At 45.1% G+C, this 18,871-nt stretch overlaps 1 protein-coding gene across 2 annotated transcripts in view; it reads right to left on the bottom strand.

Annotated features, from left to right (window-relative positions):
* Positions 1-17,282, bottom strand: part of ZC3H7A (zinc finger CCCH-type containing 7A) — a 31,275-nt gene extending 13,993 nt beyond the window's left edge. Inside the window, exons 1-11 of one of the 2 annotated variants that reach the window (XM_080942162.1) lie at positions 17,179-17,282; positions 10,944-11,043; positions 9,622-9,661; positions 7,875-8,072; positions 6,150-6,308; positions 5,853-5,933; positions 5,728-5,766; positions 4,055-4,088; positions 3,553-3,833; positions 1,166-1,373; positions 54-118 (exon numbers count right to left, since the gene is read on the bottom strand). In XM_080942162.1, coding sequence (XP_080798288.1) covers positions 54-118; positions 1,166-1,373; positions 3,553-3,833; positions 4,055-4,088; positions 5,728-5,766; positions 5,853-5,933; positions 6,150-6,308; positions 7,875-8,072; positions 9,622-9,661; positions 10,944-11,011 — 1,173 coding nt within the window. In that variant the 5' untranslated portion in view covers positions 11,012-11,043; positions 17,179-17,282. Of the gene's footprint in view, positions 1-53; positions 119-1,165; positions 1,374-3,552; positions 3,834-4,054; positions 4,089-5,727; positions 5,767-5,852; positions 5,934-6,149; positions 6,309-7,874; positions 8,073-9,621; positions 9,662-10,943; positions 11,044-16,217; positions 16,260-17,178 lie in introns of those variants that run through there. The other variant, XM_080942163.1, reaches the window with a different exon arrangement.
* Between the last annotated feature and the right edge of the window lie 1,589 nt (positions 17,283-18,871).

An 18,871-nucleotide genomic window follows, 5' to 3' on the forward strand; every position in this document is an offset into this window, starting at 1 on the left:
AGGCCTATATTCAATCTTAGCGACAGATTCACAAAAGAGGAAGTGACACTTACAAGTAAAAGGGAGGAATTACTGTTCTTAAGCGTTGTTCCCTCTCTAGCAGTTGAGGTGGACAGATCTAAAATAATAAAAAGACTTCAACAGACCTTTTCACTCTACCCACAGAATCAGCACACAAGGACACTGCAGCTGACGATGGCGTCCCACAGCTCTCCCATCCCAATCCTATAAGCTCTCTGACTCACTACTGACAAAGAAGGCTTAGGGTCTTTCTTCTAGAAGCCATGAGCAAAAACAACCCTTAGCCAGTATTGGAAAATTATCTACAGCAGGGTCTACTGAATAGGACTAAGACAAATCTAAGAAAGTAATACCCATATTCAGTGACTGAGGAGACACCCTCCTCTCTGACACTAAGCAGCAGGTAGCTCAAGGGCCGTCTAGTCTCAGTCTACCATTCAATTACTTTCCCTCTGTCATGCCACAGCTCAAGGCTTTCAACTCTAAGTCTCTGAAACAGCCCTTTAGAATTTTACCCCTTAACTATATAACAGTGTCTTCAAAATCTAGAAAGGCTTTCCTCACTATTTATGGTGGCAGTGACACCAGGGTGCAGCTCAATAGTAGAGCACTTTACATATTATTTGTAACACTCCAGAAAAACAAAGCAAACTAACAACAAAATCCCAAAACCAACCGTTCTGCCTAGCATTGGTCAGACTAAGAGCTCAGTACTCCGTGATAAAATAAGGATGCAGGCTGCTGAGCTCAACAGATGAAGGCCAACCAGGTCTAAATGTCATCATGTTAAATCGGATGTGAAGCTAGTTTTGTTTTTCCAGCTCACATGCTTTAAGATGGGATCCACTTTCAATGCAGAATACAGTAAGTCATTTGCCCCGAAACAATGAACAGTAGCTTAGCCAATCATATGCTCTAAAGTCAATGACATTCCCATGCCTACCCAGCTGCCCTTGCTTCGTACTCTCAAACTGGCAGTTAAGTAAAGCCAAGTTCAAATCTGAAGGTTCCCTCTTTATAGTTTAACCACAATAAAAAACAATTCAAGAAACTACCACCTAACAGTGCTTCATGAAATTGTGATGCATATTTTTATTTTTAGAAAATTGACTATAGCTAGTAATAATTTAGGAGAAAGTCTTACCTCGTTTGGATTCAGTCACTGAAAATAAATTTAAAGAAGAGTAAAAGTCTTCCAAGGATGAAGTCAGAGGCGGAAAAAACTCTGCAAAGGAGGGCTCAGGAGCATACCTTGCACCAATGGGCAAGGCTCCATGCAGGGATGGTGTCCTGAAGGGCAAACTCGGAGCTGCACTGGCAGTCGGGAGGGGTCCTCTGACCAGGGTGGAGGACTGAGGAGAAGAAATGGCAACAAGATACAAGACCCTCTTCCATTGCTCTAGCTTCCTGCTTTACCACTAGCATATCAAAACAGACTTCCCCCACCCCTCCATGCCCCAAACTGAATGAGCTGCACAGAATGCTTTCATCCAAATAAAGGCTCACAGTCACAATCTTAGAGTGGTACTCTCTGCACACCACTCTCTGCCCATCACAGTACCCCACCCTGCCAGGATAGACAGAATCCTCTAAGATCCAGTTCACAACTATACTGAGTCTTGGTAGAAACTTTTAGATGACTTGAGCTTCTGATCTGCTGCCCCACCTCCCATGCCACCATGCAGCACTGAAGACATAACCCAGGGCTTCATGATTGCTATAAATCATGTCGCCCTTACCTCACTTTCTGCAACCGTTCTCTTACTTCCCCACTCACCCACACACAAACACATGCACACATAAGTAAGTGCTAAAACATAAAGACCGTGTGTGCTGTGTGCCTATGTATGCTGGTGTGCCTCTTCATGTGGGCATGTGTGAAGGGCAGTGGCCGATGTCAGGACACCCTCACTGTTCTACCTTATTCTGACACAGGGCGTCTTCTCTGAACCAAGAGCTTGGGACTCAGCTAGGCTGGCTGGCCAGTCTGGGAAGCAGCAGCCTCTGCATGGCCTAGATCTGGGCCTACAGGCAGGGAGCACATGTCCCCAACTGAGGTCCTTGTACTTGCAGTTACCCACCAAGTAAACTTAACACGTTAAAAAAGAAAACAAGCTTTTATTTTTAAAAGATTTGTTTATTTATATGTGTGGGTGTTTTGACTTCCAGAATTCTCTGAGAGTTACAGACAGTTGTGAGCCATCATGTGTCAGGGTGTTCTGAAAGAGTATGGCTTAACTGAGGAGTCATCTCACCAATCCAATGTTTAAGGTTTTTAAGGGAAATTTGTGTATGTATATGTATGTATATATGTATGAATGTATGCATATGTGTGTTTAAATTATATATATGTGTGTGTGTTTACATCTAACACACGTATAATATGTAACATATAAATAAATATATGTAACAATTATTTTTATTTTACATGTATAGATGTTCTACTTGTATGTCTGTGTACTACACATGTGCAGTGTCTTCAGAGGCCAGAAGAGGACATCAGATCCCCAGAACTAAAGTTACCAACAGTTGTACACTGCCATATAGATGTTAGGATTCAAACCTGGGTCCTCTGGGAATAACAGCCAGTGCTCTTAACTGCTGATCTCCAGTGTGTGTGTGTGTGTGTGTGTGTGTGTGTGTATGCACATCCATCCCTAAGTATTCACATAAGTCCAGAGGTAATAATCGACCTCATCCCTGAGGAGCTACCTACCTTGTTTTTAGGGCCTGGGCCTACCACCTAGCCTACACTATAGCTGAGCAGTAAGCCCCAGTAAGTTAGTGTCCACCTCTCCAGCTCTGAGATTACAACTGTATACTTTAGTCACTGAACCATCTCCTGAGCCCTCAAATGCCTGCTCTCTATCTGAGTGTTATGCTTAATCTTCCCATTCCGAAAACACTCACTACTTTCTAGACAGTGTGCTTCTTTGTTATTCGCAATGGCCAAGGTATCCAGCTATCCTCAGAAGAAGCAAATAAATGCCAAGGTAAGAAATCCAAAGTTAATCCTAGATGTGACACAAGTTACCTAGCATGTCACCTTATAATTTAAATGGGAGACAGCTATGTCCTTGAGAAAAGAAAATGGGCTTTGGAGACAGCTCAGTGGTTAAAATGCTTGTCGTGTAAGCTTGAGGACATGAATTCGATCCCTGGAACATTTATAAATAAAAAATTAATTAATTAATTAATTTAAGAGAGAAAGAGGAGAAGGGAGAAGGGAGGGGGAGGCGGGGCAGGGAAAAGAGGAGAGGAGAGGAAACAGCTGGGGAGATGGCTCCTCAGTTAAGTTGCTTCTTTTCCAAAAGACCAGAGTTCTGTTTCCAGCACCCATATGGGGTGACAACACATCTGCCTGTAACTCCAGGATCTCATTATGTACTCTAGCCTTCATGGGCACCTGTATATGTCACACACTCACGCACACACAGTCACACACACACACACACACACACACACACACACACACACACACACATACCATGCTCATGTTTCTTACCATAGAAACTAAATAGTGACACTCACCATAACAGCATCGTTTGTTTCTGGGGCAGAATCAAGAAGAGCATCTATTTCATCCCCAAGGACAATGTCATCGTCCAGAAAAGTATCTGATATGGTAAAGGGGATCTTCCCTCCATTTGCAAACACTGTGGATGGCAGAGGGCTCTCATCTACTTGCAGTTGCAAATCCGAAGTTACAGGCAATATAGGAACTGAGGCCAGCTCACTCCCAATGACATGAGAAAAACTGGATGTAGGAAGGGAGACAACCGAAAGTGCTTCTTGCCTTGGGGTTAACAAATCTGTAACACACATAGAAATTTACTCACTCTAAGACACTGTATTTACAAAGTAGGAGTGTTGTTGGGCCAATAACAGAGGACTTGAAGGCTAGGCGAAAATATGGACGGAGTCACAGCCTTGCTTCCATCACTGAGCAACGGCACTGGACAATACGATAAATATGCACAGCCCAACCCTAGCAAACTGGCAGGCATATTTCAGATCTCAAGTAAAAATGTACCTGGCTCAATATCTTCCACAGAATAGTGCACAGCCTAAAAATTAAAAAACAAAACAATGAATCATGTTTTCAAGATTCTAAACTCTAAAGCAATCTATAAAAATCCTTAAAAAGTAGTACAGATTTGCAAAGATATTTGAATACAAACAAGAAATCAAAGGAATAGTCTCCCATTCTATTTTGTCAATTTGTTTCCAGACAGGGTTTCTCTATATAGCCCTGACTGGCCTGGAACTTGTTCTGCAGACCTGGCTGGGCTGGAACTAAGAGAGCTGCCTGCCTCTGCCTCCTGAGTTCTAGGTAACTGAGTTCAGTGTTAACATCATGAGCTGCTGCTGCTGCTGCTGCTTCTCCTTCTTCCTCCTCCTCCTCCCCCCCTTCTTCCTTCCTCGTCCTCCTCCTTCTTCCTTCCTCCTCCTTCTCTTCTTTCCTCCTCCTTCTTCCTCTTCCTTTAAAACAGGGTCTTGTGTAACCCCAGTGGTCTCAGACTCAGGATGGAGCTGAGAAAGATCTTGAACTTCTGGTCTTCCTACTTCCATATCTGAGGTTACATAGGCATCATCAGACCTGGCTTCTTACTTTCTTTTTAAGATAGGTCTCACTGTGTTATCCTGACTCACCTCACACTCCTAGACTACAAAGTGCATGGCCACACTGGGAAACACCATGTACTGAGCAGACAGCTATTCCTCAAAGGCGATTTAGAAGGGAAGTGAGACTAATCTCTTCACCATCCACTAGCCCTTCACAATGGCTAGTGCCATCTCAACAACCACAAGACTTTACTTCAAGTTTAAAAAATAATAATAATTGTCAAAAGTGGTGGCAAACTCCTTTTAATCCCAGCACTCGGGAGGCAGAGGCAGATGAATCTCTGTGAGTTCGAGGCCAGCCTGGTCTACAGAGTGAGTTTTAGGACAATCAGTGTTACACAGAGAAACCTGTTTCAAACCAACACCTCCCCCTAAGGGGGAAAAATGAGACAGTGTTTAATTGTGTGGTCCTGGCCATCTTGGAACTCTCTATGTAGACCAGGTTGGCCTTGAAATCACAGAATTCTTCCTGCTTCTCTCTCTGCTTCTGAGATCTGAGATTAACAGCATGCATAGCCATTTCCTGAAAAAGTTATTTTATTTAACTTTTTTAGAATCTTAAAAATTAGATTTGTTCATTTTATTTCACCTGTGTTTTGGCTGTGTGTGTCTGTACAACACATGTGTGCTTGGTGTCCTGGAAGGACACAAGACATCAGATCCCCTGGAAGGGGAGTTTCTAATGGTTATGACCTGCCATGTGGGTGCTGGGAATTGAACCCGAGTCCTCTGCAAGAGCAATAAATGCTTGCCACTGCAGAGCCATCTCTCAGCTTCTTCTCTTTATTTTATTTTTTTCTTTTTAAACCCCAATGTTCTCAAAACTAGCATCTGGCCCAGAGCCACCGTTTTCAAAGGAAGCTGAACATCTAAGTGTTCACATCCTGTCACGTGTCTAGTGGCACGCAGGAAATGCTGGTTGAGACTAAAGTATAAGACTTGAATTGGTTTTTTGTTCTCTAAAATAATAGGAAGCCATGGCCAATTTCATGTTTAAGGAATCAAAGAGAACCACACTAAATATACAAAGAGCCCAGCTGCTAAGACCGCCATCCTGCTTTGAGTAGATAATAACCCTACCTTGGGAGCCCCATCCCCAGGCGCTGCTTCCAGTGAGAGCTGAAATAAAAAGAAACACAACTTCAAAACAGAGCTCAAGACTATAAACAAAATGAAACCAATTCTGAGAGACAATTTTCTCTTACCTCGGCTCTAACATATGCTTTCCTTATTTTAAATCCCAGTTTCTGAGCTAATTCTTGAGTCAGTTTTATTACATGTTCATCCTAAAAAAAGCAACATTCATGAATGTATCTGTAGTGAAGCAAGGAAGCAGGGCTGTGACATTTCCCATCTAGACACTTGCTTTGTTAGCTAACACACTCAACTGAAGCAAGCTGAAGGCTGTATGAAAATTTGGTTATCTAGCATGCCATTTCTCCACGTGAGAGCCATAAAATACTCATGCTGCAAACAGAGGAGCAGAAGCGCTCACTCCATACCTGAGGCACTGCTAAGGAACACTTTGCCACGGCATCATAGGCCTCTTTGTAGCGCCGTAAGTCACTTAGAGCCTTAGCCTTTCGATACAGAGCCTTGCAGTTACTGGCATTAACACTGAGGACAGTGTTGCAGTCTTCTAGAACTTTATCATGGAGACCCTGGAAGCAAAGGCGGAAAGAGAAGGTCAGAATCACAAGATTAATATCACACTCCATACCTGGTTCATACATGAAAACAAATACAAGATTCCATTTTATAACCTTCAACTTAAACTCAAAGTTCACAATGATATTTTTCATTTGAGTGATTGTCAGAATATTCCACATATGGGGTGGAAAGAGGAATCAGAAGGGAGTGCACCTTTGTGAAGGCAACTGGAGGGGGAGTGGGGATGGGAGCGGGGAAGGGAAGAGGGATAACATCTCAAATGTAAATACAGAGTATCTAATAAAAAAAGAGAAAAAAAAAGAATATTCCATACAGATAAAAGTAGGAAAAATACTTGAATATCTATATACTCCCTACCCCATATCAGACAGATATGAGTACTTGGTCACAGGGTCCTAAATCTCCAAGGAAAACAGCTTCTGAGCCATGTGCGCTCTATCCCTCCACCCCCGTCATCACTGCCTTTAAATCCATTAAAAATGACAAAAGTGGAGACTCGAGATGGGTAAGCAGTTAAGAGCACTGGCCGCTCTCCAGAGTTCCCAGGTTTAATTCCTCTTCTGGTCTCTACAGACACCAGGTAAACATGGCAGTGCACAGACACACAGGTAAGCACTCACACACACTGCACACAAATGGTGCATACATGCATGCTGGCAGAATAGAAAGCAAAATAAGTAAATCTAAGAAATATATATTTAAAGCCAAATTGGGGGTTGATGAGATGGCTCATCAGGTAAAAGCATTTGCTGTGTAACCCTCATGACCCACAGTGCAACTAAAGAACCAAAAGCTGTCCTCTGAATTCCAGGCTCTCATTCTGTCTGCCCTCCCCCATGTTAATATATAAAGTAAGAAATTTAAGTGCCAAGTGAGAAACTCTAGACAATGACAGTGTGCTAAGTATTTCAAGAGGGCTGAGGAAAGGGCTGGGATACGGCTCAGTGGTGGAGTGTGTGCCCAGCACATGCAGGCTCTCCGCTCCATTCCCAGCCCCACGAGAAAGAAAATAAAACTTCTTATTGAAAAACAAAACAGTAACAAAAATACTGCAGACTTATCTTGCAAGAGACTGCTCTGGATTGGGACCCAGAAGCCCTCTAGGAGCACAGATCTATAACAACTAACTATTCTTTGTAAAAAGAAAATTTAAAAAATAGAAGAAAAAGAAAAAGAAGGATTTGCCTATATTCTTACTACAAATAACACTTGCCCTGGTTTGAACACTGTATAGCACACACACCACTGATATACCACATGGTTTGTTACAAATCCCCACTGCTGATGCAATTTTAAAAGGAAAATATAATATAACTCCTAAATAGCTTAATGATCCAGAACCCACTGTAGAAAGCAACATGAGCCACCCACCAGTACATGAGCACAGTGGGCCAGTGGTCAGCGCAGTGGTGTCCTACTCTCACGCTAGGCTCTTGAAAGCACAAGGCCCAAGATTCCACACCTCATGCAGGGCAAAAATTAGGAAATGACTTTTTATTAATTTATTACATCACTGAAGAAAACCCTCTAGAATAATTTTAAAACTCCCAACTCACCATATTAGAGTAGCAGGCAATGCGATTTATATGAAGTTTTTCAATGATTTCTTTAGGAATTAAAATCTCTTCAGACTCTGCATAATTAGCTATACTCAAAGCTTCTGAGTACTGAATTAGAGAGCCACTCCAGTCACATGCCCGATAAATATCATTTCCTTCATTAAAAAGATTCCTCACGAGAGCATGCAAATACACCTAAAAAGAGAAAAAAATGCCTCTTGAAGCCAGAACAAGAGACAGAAATAAATATGCGTAAAACCCCAGAGAGCACTGCGGGACAGCAGGACAGAATTTCGGGAGGAAAAGGCTGCCATTGCCACCTCGGTACAAAGTTCAACTTGCCCACGTCCGAAAGAGAAAATACATTCCCCTTATCAGGAAAAGTAGGAACAAAAGCACTTTGTATGTGTGTCTCCGATTCTGTGCAGATAACAAACACTTGGTGAAGTCCTCAGTCAAGGAGTCTATTTTATATTTATGGCTTCAAATTTGCAGCCATTCCCCTGCCTCTGCTTCCCAAGAGCTGAGCTCACAGGCAGGAGTTACCACACCCAGCTTTATAACTTTTTTTTGACTAGTATTTCTGATAAGGCAACAGTAATAAATGCTTTCACTGTGCTGTTGTGTAGCACACTAGAAGACGTACATAGGGTGTGCACACAAGCACAGTACACTTTAGTATTTGCACGTCTTTACCAGTATGGTTGAACCTTTCCGTACTTCTACCATTTACATTTCTCCTCTAAAAGCATTATACTGTCCGCAGGGCTGGGAGGAGTGGTTGTGTGCAGGTCACTGTGCTTGAGTGGAAGCCAAACAATCAGTCAGAGCTGGAGACATGAGGCTAAATGCCTGGAGCCCTTCCTTGCTGAGCCTTCTCGGTGGCCCTGCATTTCTCCTTTCATTACGCTATTTGTTCAGATCATTTCCTAGTTAGGGAAGAGAAATGAAGCTGAGTCATTTGATGATTGAGTAATTAGACCCATGATTTGATAAGTACAAATAATGGCTTGATACTTTAAAGGACCCTTTCTCCCACGATATCAGGTCATTTTTTCAATCCTAGAAACACAAGTTTAAAATGACTAAATTACCAACGAATAAATCAGGCCCTGAAGCCTAATGTAGCCTGACATACATACCACTTAACCTGGGGGGGAGAGGAGACTGTCCCATGTGTGAAAAACAAAAGGATTTCTCTGGGTATTTCAGCTCAAATACTTTATGACTCTCCTCTATGGAGAGAGAAGAGGAAGAGGAGAAACTGAATACAGAGGAAGGAGGAAGGTGGACACTTGGAAACACACCCTGAGATTCAAAGCCACAATTCTGTAGTCCAAGGTCCAAAGGAATGACTAGTTCATTCCCAGCTCTTCCTTCCCTATCTACACAATCCTTCGCTGCTTTCAGGACTTACCAAAACTCAAAACAACAATAGCCCACTTTCTCTGTTGAATTCTATCTCACTTATTTTTCGGAAAATGTTAGTAAAATGTCAAAGGACTAAAACTGCACTAAGAGAGGGAAGAAGATGCAGGACAACTGTCCTGAACGCCCCGAAGGCTGCACTAAGCACAACAGGTTGGCGAGCCTTTTCTGTAAACACCAACAAGAAGACGGGGAAGCCTCTTTATGAAAGAGGACAGCTGGTCAGTGTGACAGTTAAAGCTAGATTGCCGACTCCTGATGCAGATTACAGTTCTTGAGCCCCGGTGTCCATCCATAGCCGTCCCCAGATCATTACCGCATACTGTTCCTGGGTCCCTGGGTATGACAGTGGAGACCTAAGAAGAAACAAATCTCTTGTAATTACCAAGTTCTACTAAAACTTTTGTTTGTTTGTTCTAAGGCAGTAACCCTGATTGGCCTGAAAGTGCTCTACCATGACAGGCCCCCTATCAGCATAATTCCCAGAAGTTGTCTTAAACTGTGCTTTTCGGGGGCTGGAGAGACGGCTCCTTAGTTAAAAGCACTTGGTGCTCCTGCAGAGGACCCTGATTCAGTTCCCAAAAGCCACATGACACCTCAAAGGTCCAACACTCTCTTGACTTCTGAGGGCGCCAGGCACACATGGAGGAGAAACACTTAAACACATAAAAATAAACTTTTAAAAAGATTGTGTTTTTAGCTTGGTATTGGTTCAAAACACTTTTTTCCCCTTCAGAAACTGTGTAGCCCTGGCTGTCCTGGAACTTACTTAATCCAGGCTGGCCTTGAACTCAAGAGATCTACCTGCCTCGGTAGATCCTAAGTGCTGGGATTAAAGACTCAAGAAACCACTGCTCAGTTTTGTTTTTTTAACACCAGGGTCTCAAGTGGTCCAAACTGGGCTCGAACGCCTCCTCATAGTCCCACCACTAGCTCCCAAATGCAGGAATTAGCACAAGTGCTAAGATTTCAGGCACGGAACACCATCAGTTACTTTTTCCTTAAGCTCAACACTTCTTTTGCATTTATTCCTTTTAAAAATAGTACAGCACTATTAACACATCCTGATCTGACTTACTGCAGGCCAATGTCTCCTTCTCAGAAGGAACAGAGAGGCCCTTCTGCCTGGGCATGAGCCCCAGGAAAAAGCTGTCTGTTACTGGTGCTGTTCTGAACAGGAAAGTCTGACGGCAAAAGTCCTCTGTGCTGCAGATGTTCACTTAGATGTTTAGTTCACCAGAATGTGTCTTATGGGGACACAATTCTTAAATCTACATTACAAGAAGACACCGACACCGTAACATCGGAGCTCTAGCCCTAAAAACCAGCAATAAAAATAATATAAAATATCCAAGGGTAAGGAAAAAAGTGTACGCACGGAAATGCGTCATTTCTAACCCAACTTAAATGCTATGAGATTTCCAGCCTTGCTAGGTATGGTGGCTCATGCCTAGACACTGAGGCAGGAGGGTTGCTAAGAGTTTTCAGCTTCCTTGGGCTACAGTGTGAGATTTTATCATAAAACAGAACAGCACAATTCCAGGAAAGCTCAAGAGTTCTCTGACTCTCTATGTGTAGACTCCATAGTGCGAGGAGCCATCAGACAGGCGCACCAGCCATGAAGTGCCACGCTCTTACTGGATGAACTGGAGGCCTTCCTTAATGCTGTGCTGCCTCTTCCTTCTCTCCTCGGACACACTGGACATGTTACCCTGTACATCCACTTGCTAAGAGCAATCTGAAAAGAAACAGGCACAAAATTACTGCCAGCAATTCGGGATCCCCCATAAAACACCCATAAATTTAGGCCCTTCACTTAAGCCAGGACACACCCACCTCCAAAAGTCCTAGGCACTGAGGAGCCTGAAAGGCCTTTCTTTGGGTTCCTGTGGTCTTGTGACTGCCAATCCTGTCTGCCACCCCCACCCAAATGGCCTCAACTCAAAGTCACATAGCCCCTCCCCACTCGAGGGTTTGTTTCTTCCCTGTCAACTCACATGCATGAACTACCACAGAACAATCTCAGCCTTGTTGAGCTTTTGGAAGATCTCCAGAAAAGAAGCCTTTGCATCTGCCTGCCCTGGAGGACCCTGACTTCGGAGAAAGCAGAGCCAGCGCTCCTGAGCTCTGACAGCCTAGACCGAATACAGCGACTTCATGCTACAGCTATCCAGCCCTCTGAGCAGCCTTCACGGAGTAGTTCCCAGCAAGTTAAAGTGAACCCCTGAGAAGGACCCCGAGATAAAGAATGGATTCTGTGGGTTGGCAACATGGCTCAGTGGATAAGAACTGGTTGCTCTTCCCAGACTTGGGCTCAAATCCCAGAACCCACACTGGCAGTTCATTTCTGAGATGTCAGCTCCAGGGGATCTGGATCTTTTCTAGCCCCACACAGGCACTGCACGCATGAACTTTTAAAGCATACATCTCCTGATCCCCAAGCTAGGCTCCCAGGCTCAGCATCTGATGTGAGCCTTGGTGCTCACTTGTGTAGTACCCTCTACGCTGCTAGGCCAGCGGTCTCTATCCTCTATCTGTGCAAATCGAACAGCTCCAGATACTGCCAAACATCCTTGTGGGGGACGGCAGGGGAAGGGGTATCCCATCACCCTCCTCTAAGAACTGGAACCAACACTGAACAGTCTGGTTCACCACTGTGTGCCACTGTGATGTCATGGTAAGATACACAGGGTTGGACGCCTGGCGGCTGACACATTTTTCTGGTCTTTCCAACACTGCCAAGTGCTAAGTATTTGATACTTAGTGTAAATGCAGCACTCAGAAAAGACATCTACCACTGTTTTTAAATATTTCCCTACCTAAGCCAGGCGTGGTGGTGAACATGGGCGTTTAATCACAGAGCGAGTAACAAGACAACCAGGGTTACACCCTGTTTCAAAAAACTTAAATAAGTAAATATAAAAATAAAATTCTGCGTTTTTAAAACTCCACGAACTGGGAACTGGAAAGATGGCTCAGTGGTTAAGAGCACTGGCTACTCTTCCTAAGACCCAGGCTCAAGCCCCCAACACCCACATGGCGGCTCATAACTGTCTGTAACTTCTATCCCAAGGTACCTAACACCTTCTAGAACCAGGCATGCAATTAGTACACAGACATGTGTTTTGCCTGCACAAAACACCCAAACATACATTCAATACATTGTTTTGTTTTTTTTTTTTTAAGTTCATAGCACTAAAGTAATAAAATGACATTATTTCTGGAATTTAGGGGTTATTTTTGGTTTGGTTTTTTTTTTTTTTTTTTTTTTTTTGAGACAGGGTTTCTATTTAGCCCTGGCTGTCCTGCAACTAACTCTGTACACCAGGCTGGCTTCAAACTCCAGGTTAAAGGCATGCACCTCATACCACCATTTTTAAAGGAAGAAAGCAATTTTAGTTTATCACCTTACTTTCGTTTGTGCTTTTATTCTGTCTTTATCTACAGTGCTAGGGGATAAACCTGAGGCCCTGAATCAGTCAGCACTGAGATAACTGACTACCTACCATACCCACCTCCCACCTTACTCTTCAGACAATGTTTTTCCTTTCTTTCTTTTCATTTTTTATTATTTATTTATTTTGGTTGTTGTTTCAAGACAGGGTTTCACTGTGTAATGCTGTCCTGAACTCCTTCTGTAGATCAGACTAGCCTCAAATTCACAAAAATCCACCTGCCTCTGCCTCTGCCTCCCAAGGGCTGGGATTAAAAGTGTGTGCCACTAAATGCAGCTGAGAAATTTTCTTTACAGAGAAGAACACAAATGCAATACCCCACTACCACAAAGTGTGCAGTTGTGTTTGCCACATTTGGGGAAATCTCAGGAGTCAACAAACCCCTGGGACAACCACCTTCTCGATCTCTGTGTCTCCCCTGTCAGACAGCATGAGAATTCTTCTTAAAAGTCCAGTAGTAACTTCTCAGAGAAAAGCTATGCTACCCGACTGTCAGTCCTTCCTCACTCTCGCTCACAGTCATTCCTAGGCTACCCCTACCTCACTTGCTGCCCTATCGTCACAATCTGAGCCTCATCTTCACCCGGCCTCCCCTTGGGTGAGTACCCGAGCTTCATCTGCCCCATTTCTCAGTTATCTCTATCCTTTCCCCTACAGGACCGGTAGCTCAGCCTCTGACCTCACCATCATCTCTGAAAGAACTACAGATAGCTCTCTGCCTCTGACAGTTCCACCAAGTGCCACAGAGATCTTTTAAACTGTTTACAAGGCACTACAGCAGGGAAGAAAATGTCTCCTTCCCAACAACACTGTCACATCTGCCTACCGCATTTGCCTTCCCCCAAGGCAACCAGTCACTGCTTCCAGTCTCCTGTGTGTCCTGCCAAAGATAACCTAAAGAAAGCCCTTTACCTTAAACCAGGCCTGGTGGCACACACCTATAATCATTCAACAACATTCAGGAAGAAACAGAAACATCACAAGTTTTAGGCCATCCTTAGCTACATACTGCATTCAAAGTTAGCCTGGGCTACAAGTAAAATTTTATTTTTTTAGAAATGTATTTATTTCATGTAAGTGTATGAGTACACTGTTGATGTCCTCAGACACACCAGAAAAGGGCATCAGATCTCATTACAGATGGCTGTGAGTCACGATGTGGTTGCTGGGAACTGAACTCAGGACCTCTGGAAGGGCAGTCAGTGCTGTTAACTACTGAGCCATCTCTCCAGCCCCTCAAGTAAAAATTTTAATTGTAACTCTTTCCTCAGACTTAAGACTTTCTGTGAACCAGATCTAAAACAACAACCAAGTCAGATGATGGTGGCACACACACCTTTAGTTTCAGCACTCAGGAGGCAGGGGCAGAAGCATTTCTGTGATTTGGAGGCCAGCCTGGTCTAGAGAGTAAGTTCCAGGATAGCCAGGGCTACACAGAAACCCAGTCTCAAAAGCAAACAAACAAAAACCTAACGAAACAAAGGCAAGTGGTTCAAGGAGCATTTTGAGCCGAGCATCTTGCAGCAGTGTGTGCTCTGCTGACTCTTCACTTGGCCAGCCCTGGGCAAGAGGGCAAAACGCCACACCCTGCCTGCTGCACGCAACACAGGTAGACGAACCCTGCTAAACAGCTTCTCCATTCCCTGAAAAGGCTTCTCCCTTCCCTGAGACAGCTTCTTTCTTTTTGAGATAGCTCTCTTTCCTGGAAACTGAAGGTGGTTACACCAAACAGCACCAGAAAGTTAACTCCTCATTTGAGCTAAGCCTTTCCTTCACCCCAGCAGGAACACTTTGAGACAGCCAAAAGATTCTGGATTCTGTAAGGGAATCAGCCTCTCGCCAAACAAGGCAACTCACAGGGAATCCTGCATCTCATATATAAACCTGGGATTCTTCCAAGGAAAAGCTTTCATTGAGATCATTTGTTCAATGAAACAGTGGTTGTGTGCTCCAATCCCCAGGAGGCCCTCCGGCTCAAGGGCTGACATTTCTTGTCTTCTCACCATGCAACCCCCGCCTCCAAATTCACATCCTCTCTTACCTTTTATAATGCTATGAAATTAACTAAACAACACATTATTAAACTTGTAAAATTGAAAACCAAATTTGCAAAATTCTTGTTGGGGCAAAACATCAATGGAGTTACTCAGAAAGCCGTGGCAGAGCTGCCAGACACATTAAGTAGTACTGCCAAACCTGATGACCCTAGTTGGATGCCCAGCCCACATGGGAGACTATGTTTTTTAAAAAAAGTGTGTATGTGTGGTGGTGGTGGTGGTGGTGGTGGTGGTAGTGTGTGTGTGTGTGTGTGTTTGTGTGTGTGTGTGTGTGTGTGTGTGTGTGTGTGTAGAGGAGAAGGGAGGGAAGAGAGCAAGCACTCATGAATCACTTTTTCTTCATTTGTATATACCTCGGAAGTTTGTTGCAATTGCTCTGCTGTTTGAACTGCTCAGCTGGTTTGGAAGTCCAGGGTTCTAAGGCACCCTCCCACTTCACTCTTGGGCTGAGACCACAGCACCAGCTGACACCTGGCACTGGAAGCACATTTCACTTGAAGACCATGGAGAAAATGTGGGTTTGCTGAGACAGGGCACACAAAGGTATTATCTAGAAAGCAAATTTCCTCCCGTGGTATTCTGTCTAAAGATGCTTTGATTTCTACGTCCTTCTTAACTAGCTACCCAAACTGTTTCCACAGTTGACTATAACCAGTCACTCAAAAATAGATTGAACACACCCAAATACGCTGATTTCAAAAATCAGTCAATATTAAAACCTTACCCCTAACAAATGAACACTTACTAATAGATCTACCAGAAGGGAAGAGCCTGTAGGTCAGAAAATAACCCCCAACCAAAAGTCACAGAAACACAGCTGGGAAGGAGTGTTCCAGTTCATCTGGAGGACACCAATGAAGTTGTTCTTTGCACAATACCCCTCTACAAGTACTGAGGATATTCAACCGCAATAATTCGACCTTTTCCCATCTGTAGCTCACCGTGCTGGTCCAACAGAACAGAAAGGGAAACTTTTCAACAGAGAAAACAGTCCATGCACTTGATTTAGTCCAAAGATGAAGAGCACTACACCAACACTAACCCTGCCCCCCACCCCACCCCCACACACAGAGCAGCTCTGCTCATCAGTTCTACTGAGGTGAAAAGAACCTTGGATTGCTTAAGAACCTCCAGAAAAAGCAGCCACTACCAAAAGAAGCAGGAAAAGAGCAGATGGCAAGGGCTCCAGCCCCTCCCCCATTCCAACACTCCAATTGAGCGTTGTCCAATCGAAATACGATACTGGCCGTGTGTGCCATTTTAAATTACCAAGTGGCCATTCTAAAAAAATAGAAAGAAACTGGCCAGACTGTTTTTATTCTAACGTAGCCACACAGGTACCACGTCAAGTAACTGTAACACACTGCAAAACAGAAGCTTATTTAAGCATAGGAGCTTACCAAGGAGATCTGTTTCGTTCCTTTTTCTCCTCCCAAACTAAATCTTTCAAATCAGACTTTAAAACTAAAACCAGAGCGGGGCGGTGGTGACACATCCCAGCATTCGGTCGGTAGAGGCAGGCGGGTCTCTAAGGTCAGGTCCAGCCTGGTCTACAAACTGAGTTCCAGGACGGCCAGGGCTACACAGAGAAACCCTGTGTCGAACAAAAATTGAAGTCAGAAGTGTATCTCAGTTCTTGCCTCATTCGAGTGCTCGACGGCCCCACATGACCAGTAGCCACAGTACTGGACAGCGCAAATCTACACCAGACCCTCGGGGTCTTAAATACCTAACACTATGACCCTCTTTGATCCCTTAACATCTGGGGACTCGAAAACGCCCAACCCCGGAATAAAGTCACCCAATCAGAGCGCAGGCGCCACCCCTTGGGCCCAGCCAAGACCTTCCAACCTGACCACACCCCTGCGCTGACTACCCCTAACCGGAAATTCCCGCTAATGGGAACTGACAGCTCTCCATTCTTTAAGGGTGGGGAAAAGAAAACCGAGAACCCCCGTACAGTCTCCGAACCCCGGCGGAACACCGGAAACCAGTCGCCACCCATACGCGGGGTGGGCCGCGCAGAACACCCGCAAGGGGGCGAACCCGACACCGGCGAGCGCGCGTCACCAAACCGAGACACTAACACGGACCCCCGCGACCACCCAGCACCCGGGAATAACGAAATGCTAAACCACCAAAAGCGAGTGCGCGGACGTCGGCCAGGCAGTCCCGGTGGCAGGGGCCGCCGCGCGTGCCCGGCTCACGACCCCTGGGGTTCCCGTGCAGCCGGTTCCGGGGTCCGCGCCCCTCCCCCGCCTGGAGTCCGTTAACGGCCGCGCGAGCTCACGAGCGACGGCGGCGCGCGCGAGACTGGAAGGACGCGACCCTCCCCGCGGCGCCCGCGTCCCCTTCCCTCACCTGCGGGGCGGCACCCGGGACGCGGAGGGCGCGGAGTGTGGAGGCGACAGCGGGATGTGCGTTCACCCGCTCCAGCTCTCACGGTCTCGCAGCTTCCCCGGGCGACCCGCCGCAGCTGCCACCCCTCGACGCTCGCGGAGGCGCCCTCTGGCGGCGGGAGGCCTCGCGCGCCGCCCCGCAAACGCCACCATTGGCTGCGCTGCCAGCGTCAGGCCGGGGATGGAGGCGCCACGTCGGGGCCTTGGGGCTGCGGAAGCGGCGGCGATAGGCGGAGGCCGGGGCGGCCACACGGAAGGGGGTGAGCGACGGCGAGCTGGGGAGCCCAGTGTCCTCGCCCTCTCCCACGCCGCTTGGGCGCCAGAGTAGGACTGAAAGGAGACGTAGATTCATCTGCGCTCCAGTCACTTTCTCCGGAATTTGTTCCCTGCAGTAACTTATCCAGAGCGTCCTGCTTTGCAGGTTACCGTCACCCTGAAAACAGCCATACAATCGTGTCCTTTCAAATGAATGGCAGGCATAGGGACCCGCGTTGAACAGGGAGGTGACCTAAACTCATTCGGTTGCCGAAAGCATCACTCTCTCCGAAACCTGTTCTCATTCCCTATCCCGTGACTGATGCTTTACACGTCGTTACTATTTTTATTATCTTGAAAACAAGATGTGGAACTTTGACAAATGAATGGTAGGGACAGATCTCGAAGCCAACACAAGCTTTATAGTCTTGTTCTCCCTGGCCTTCAGATCTCAGATTTCGCTGTATTCGCCCCCGTTTCAGTGGCCAGGGGGTACCCTAGCCCAGAAAGAGCACTGGGTAAGGCTGAGTCCCTGCGAAGGGAGATTGCTCCCAGGCAGTGAGGAAGAGCCTGAACCCGAGAAGCTGAGAGACAGGAAGACCAAAGTAGTGTGTGTGTGTGTGTGTGTGTACAAAGCTCAAAGAGAATAAGCTACTGCGTGAAATTTGGAATTCAATATCTGAGATGGAAATTGCAAGGTCTAATTTACAGATTTTTTTTTAAATTGGAGAACTCTATTTAAAAAAAAAAAAACAAAAGTAAATGTACAAATTTTAAGCATTTTTGCATAAAAGTATACCAATACATTTTTTGTCATTGCTTGGCTTTTTTAAAATAAGGTTTGATAGTGTGCATTAAGACCTTACTAGTTACAATGAGCATAAAGTACATGTAAAACAGGATGTAACCTGGAATTAGTCAAGGTTTTCTTGGTGTGTAAGGAGTAAACATAATGGTTTTTTCTTCTCTCTCTCTCTCTCTCTCTCTCTCTCTCTCTCTCTCTCTCTCTCTCTCTCTCTCTCTCTTTTCTTAAACTTCACACAGTCTGTGAGTTGTTTCTGGGGTGTTCAGAGCTTTCTGGGGTTAGTATCCAATTATCAGTGACTGCATATTATGTCTGTTCTTTTGTGACTGGGTTATCATGCTCAGGATGATATTCTCTAGATGCATCCATTTTCTTAGGAATTTCATAAGGTCATTTTTTCCGATAGCTGAGTAGTACTCCATTGTGTAAATATACCACAATTTTTGTATCCATTCATCTTCTGAAGGACATCTGGGTTCTTTCCAGCTTCTGGCTATTATAAATAGAGCTGCTATGAACACTGTGGTGCATGTGTCTTTGTTGTATGTTGGAGCATCTCTGGGGTATATGCCCAGAAGTGGAATAACTGGGTCTT

Source organism: Micromys minutus (genome assembly GCF_963924665.1).
Source record: "Micromys minutus genome assembly, chromosome: 31".
NCBI lineage: Eukaryota > Metazoa > Chordata > Mammalia > Rodentia > Muridae > Micromys > Micromys minutus.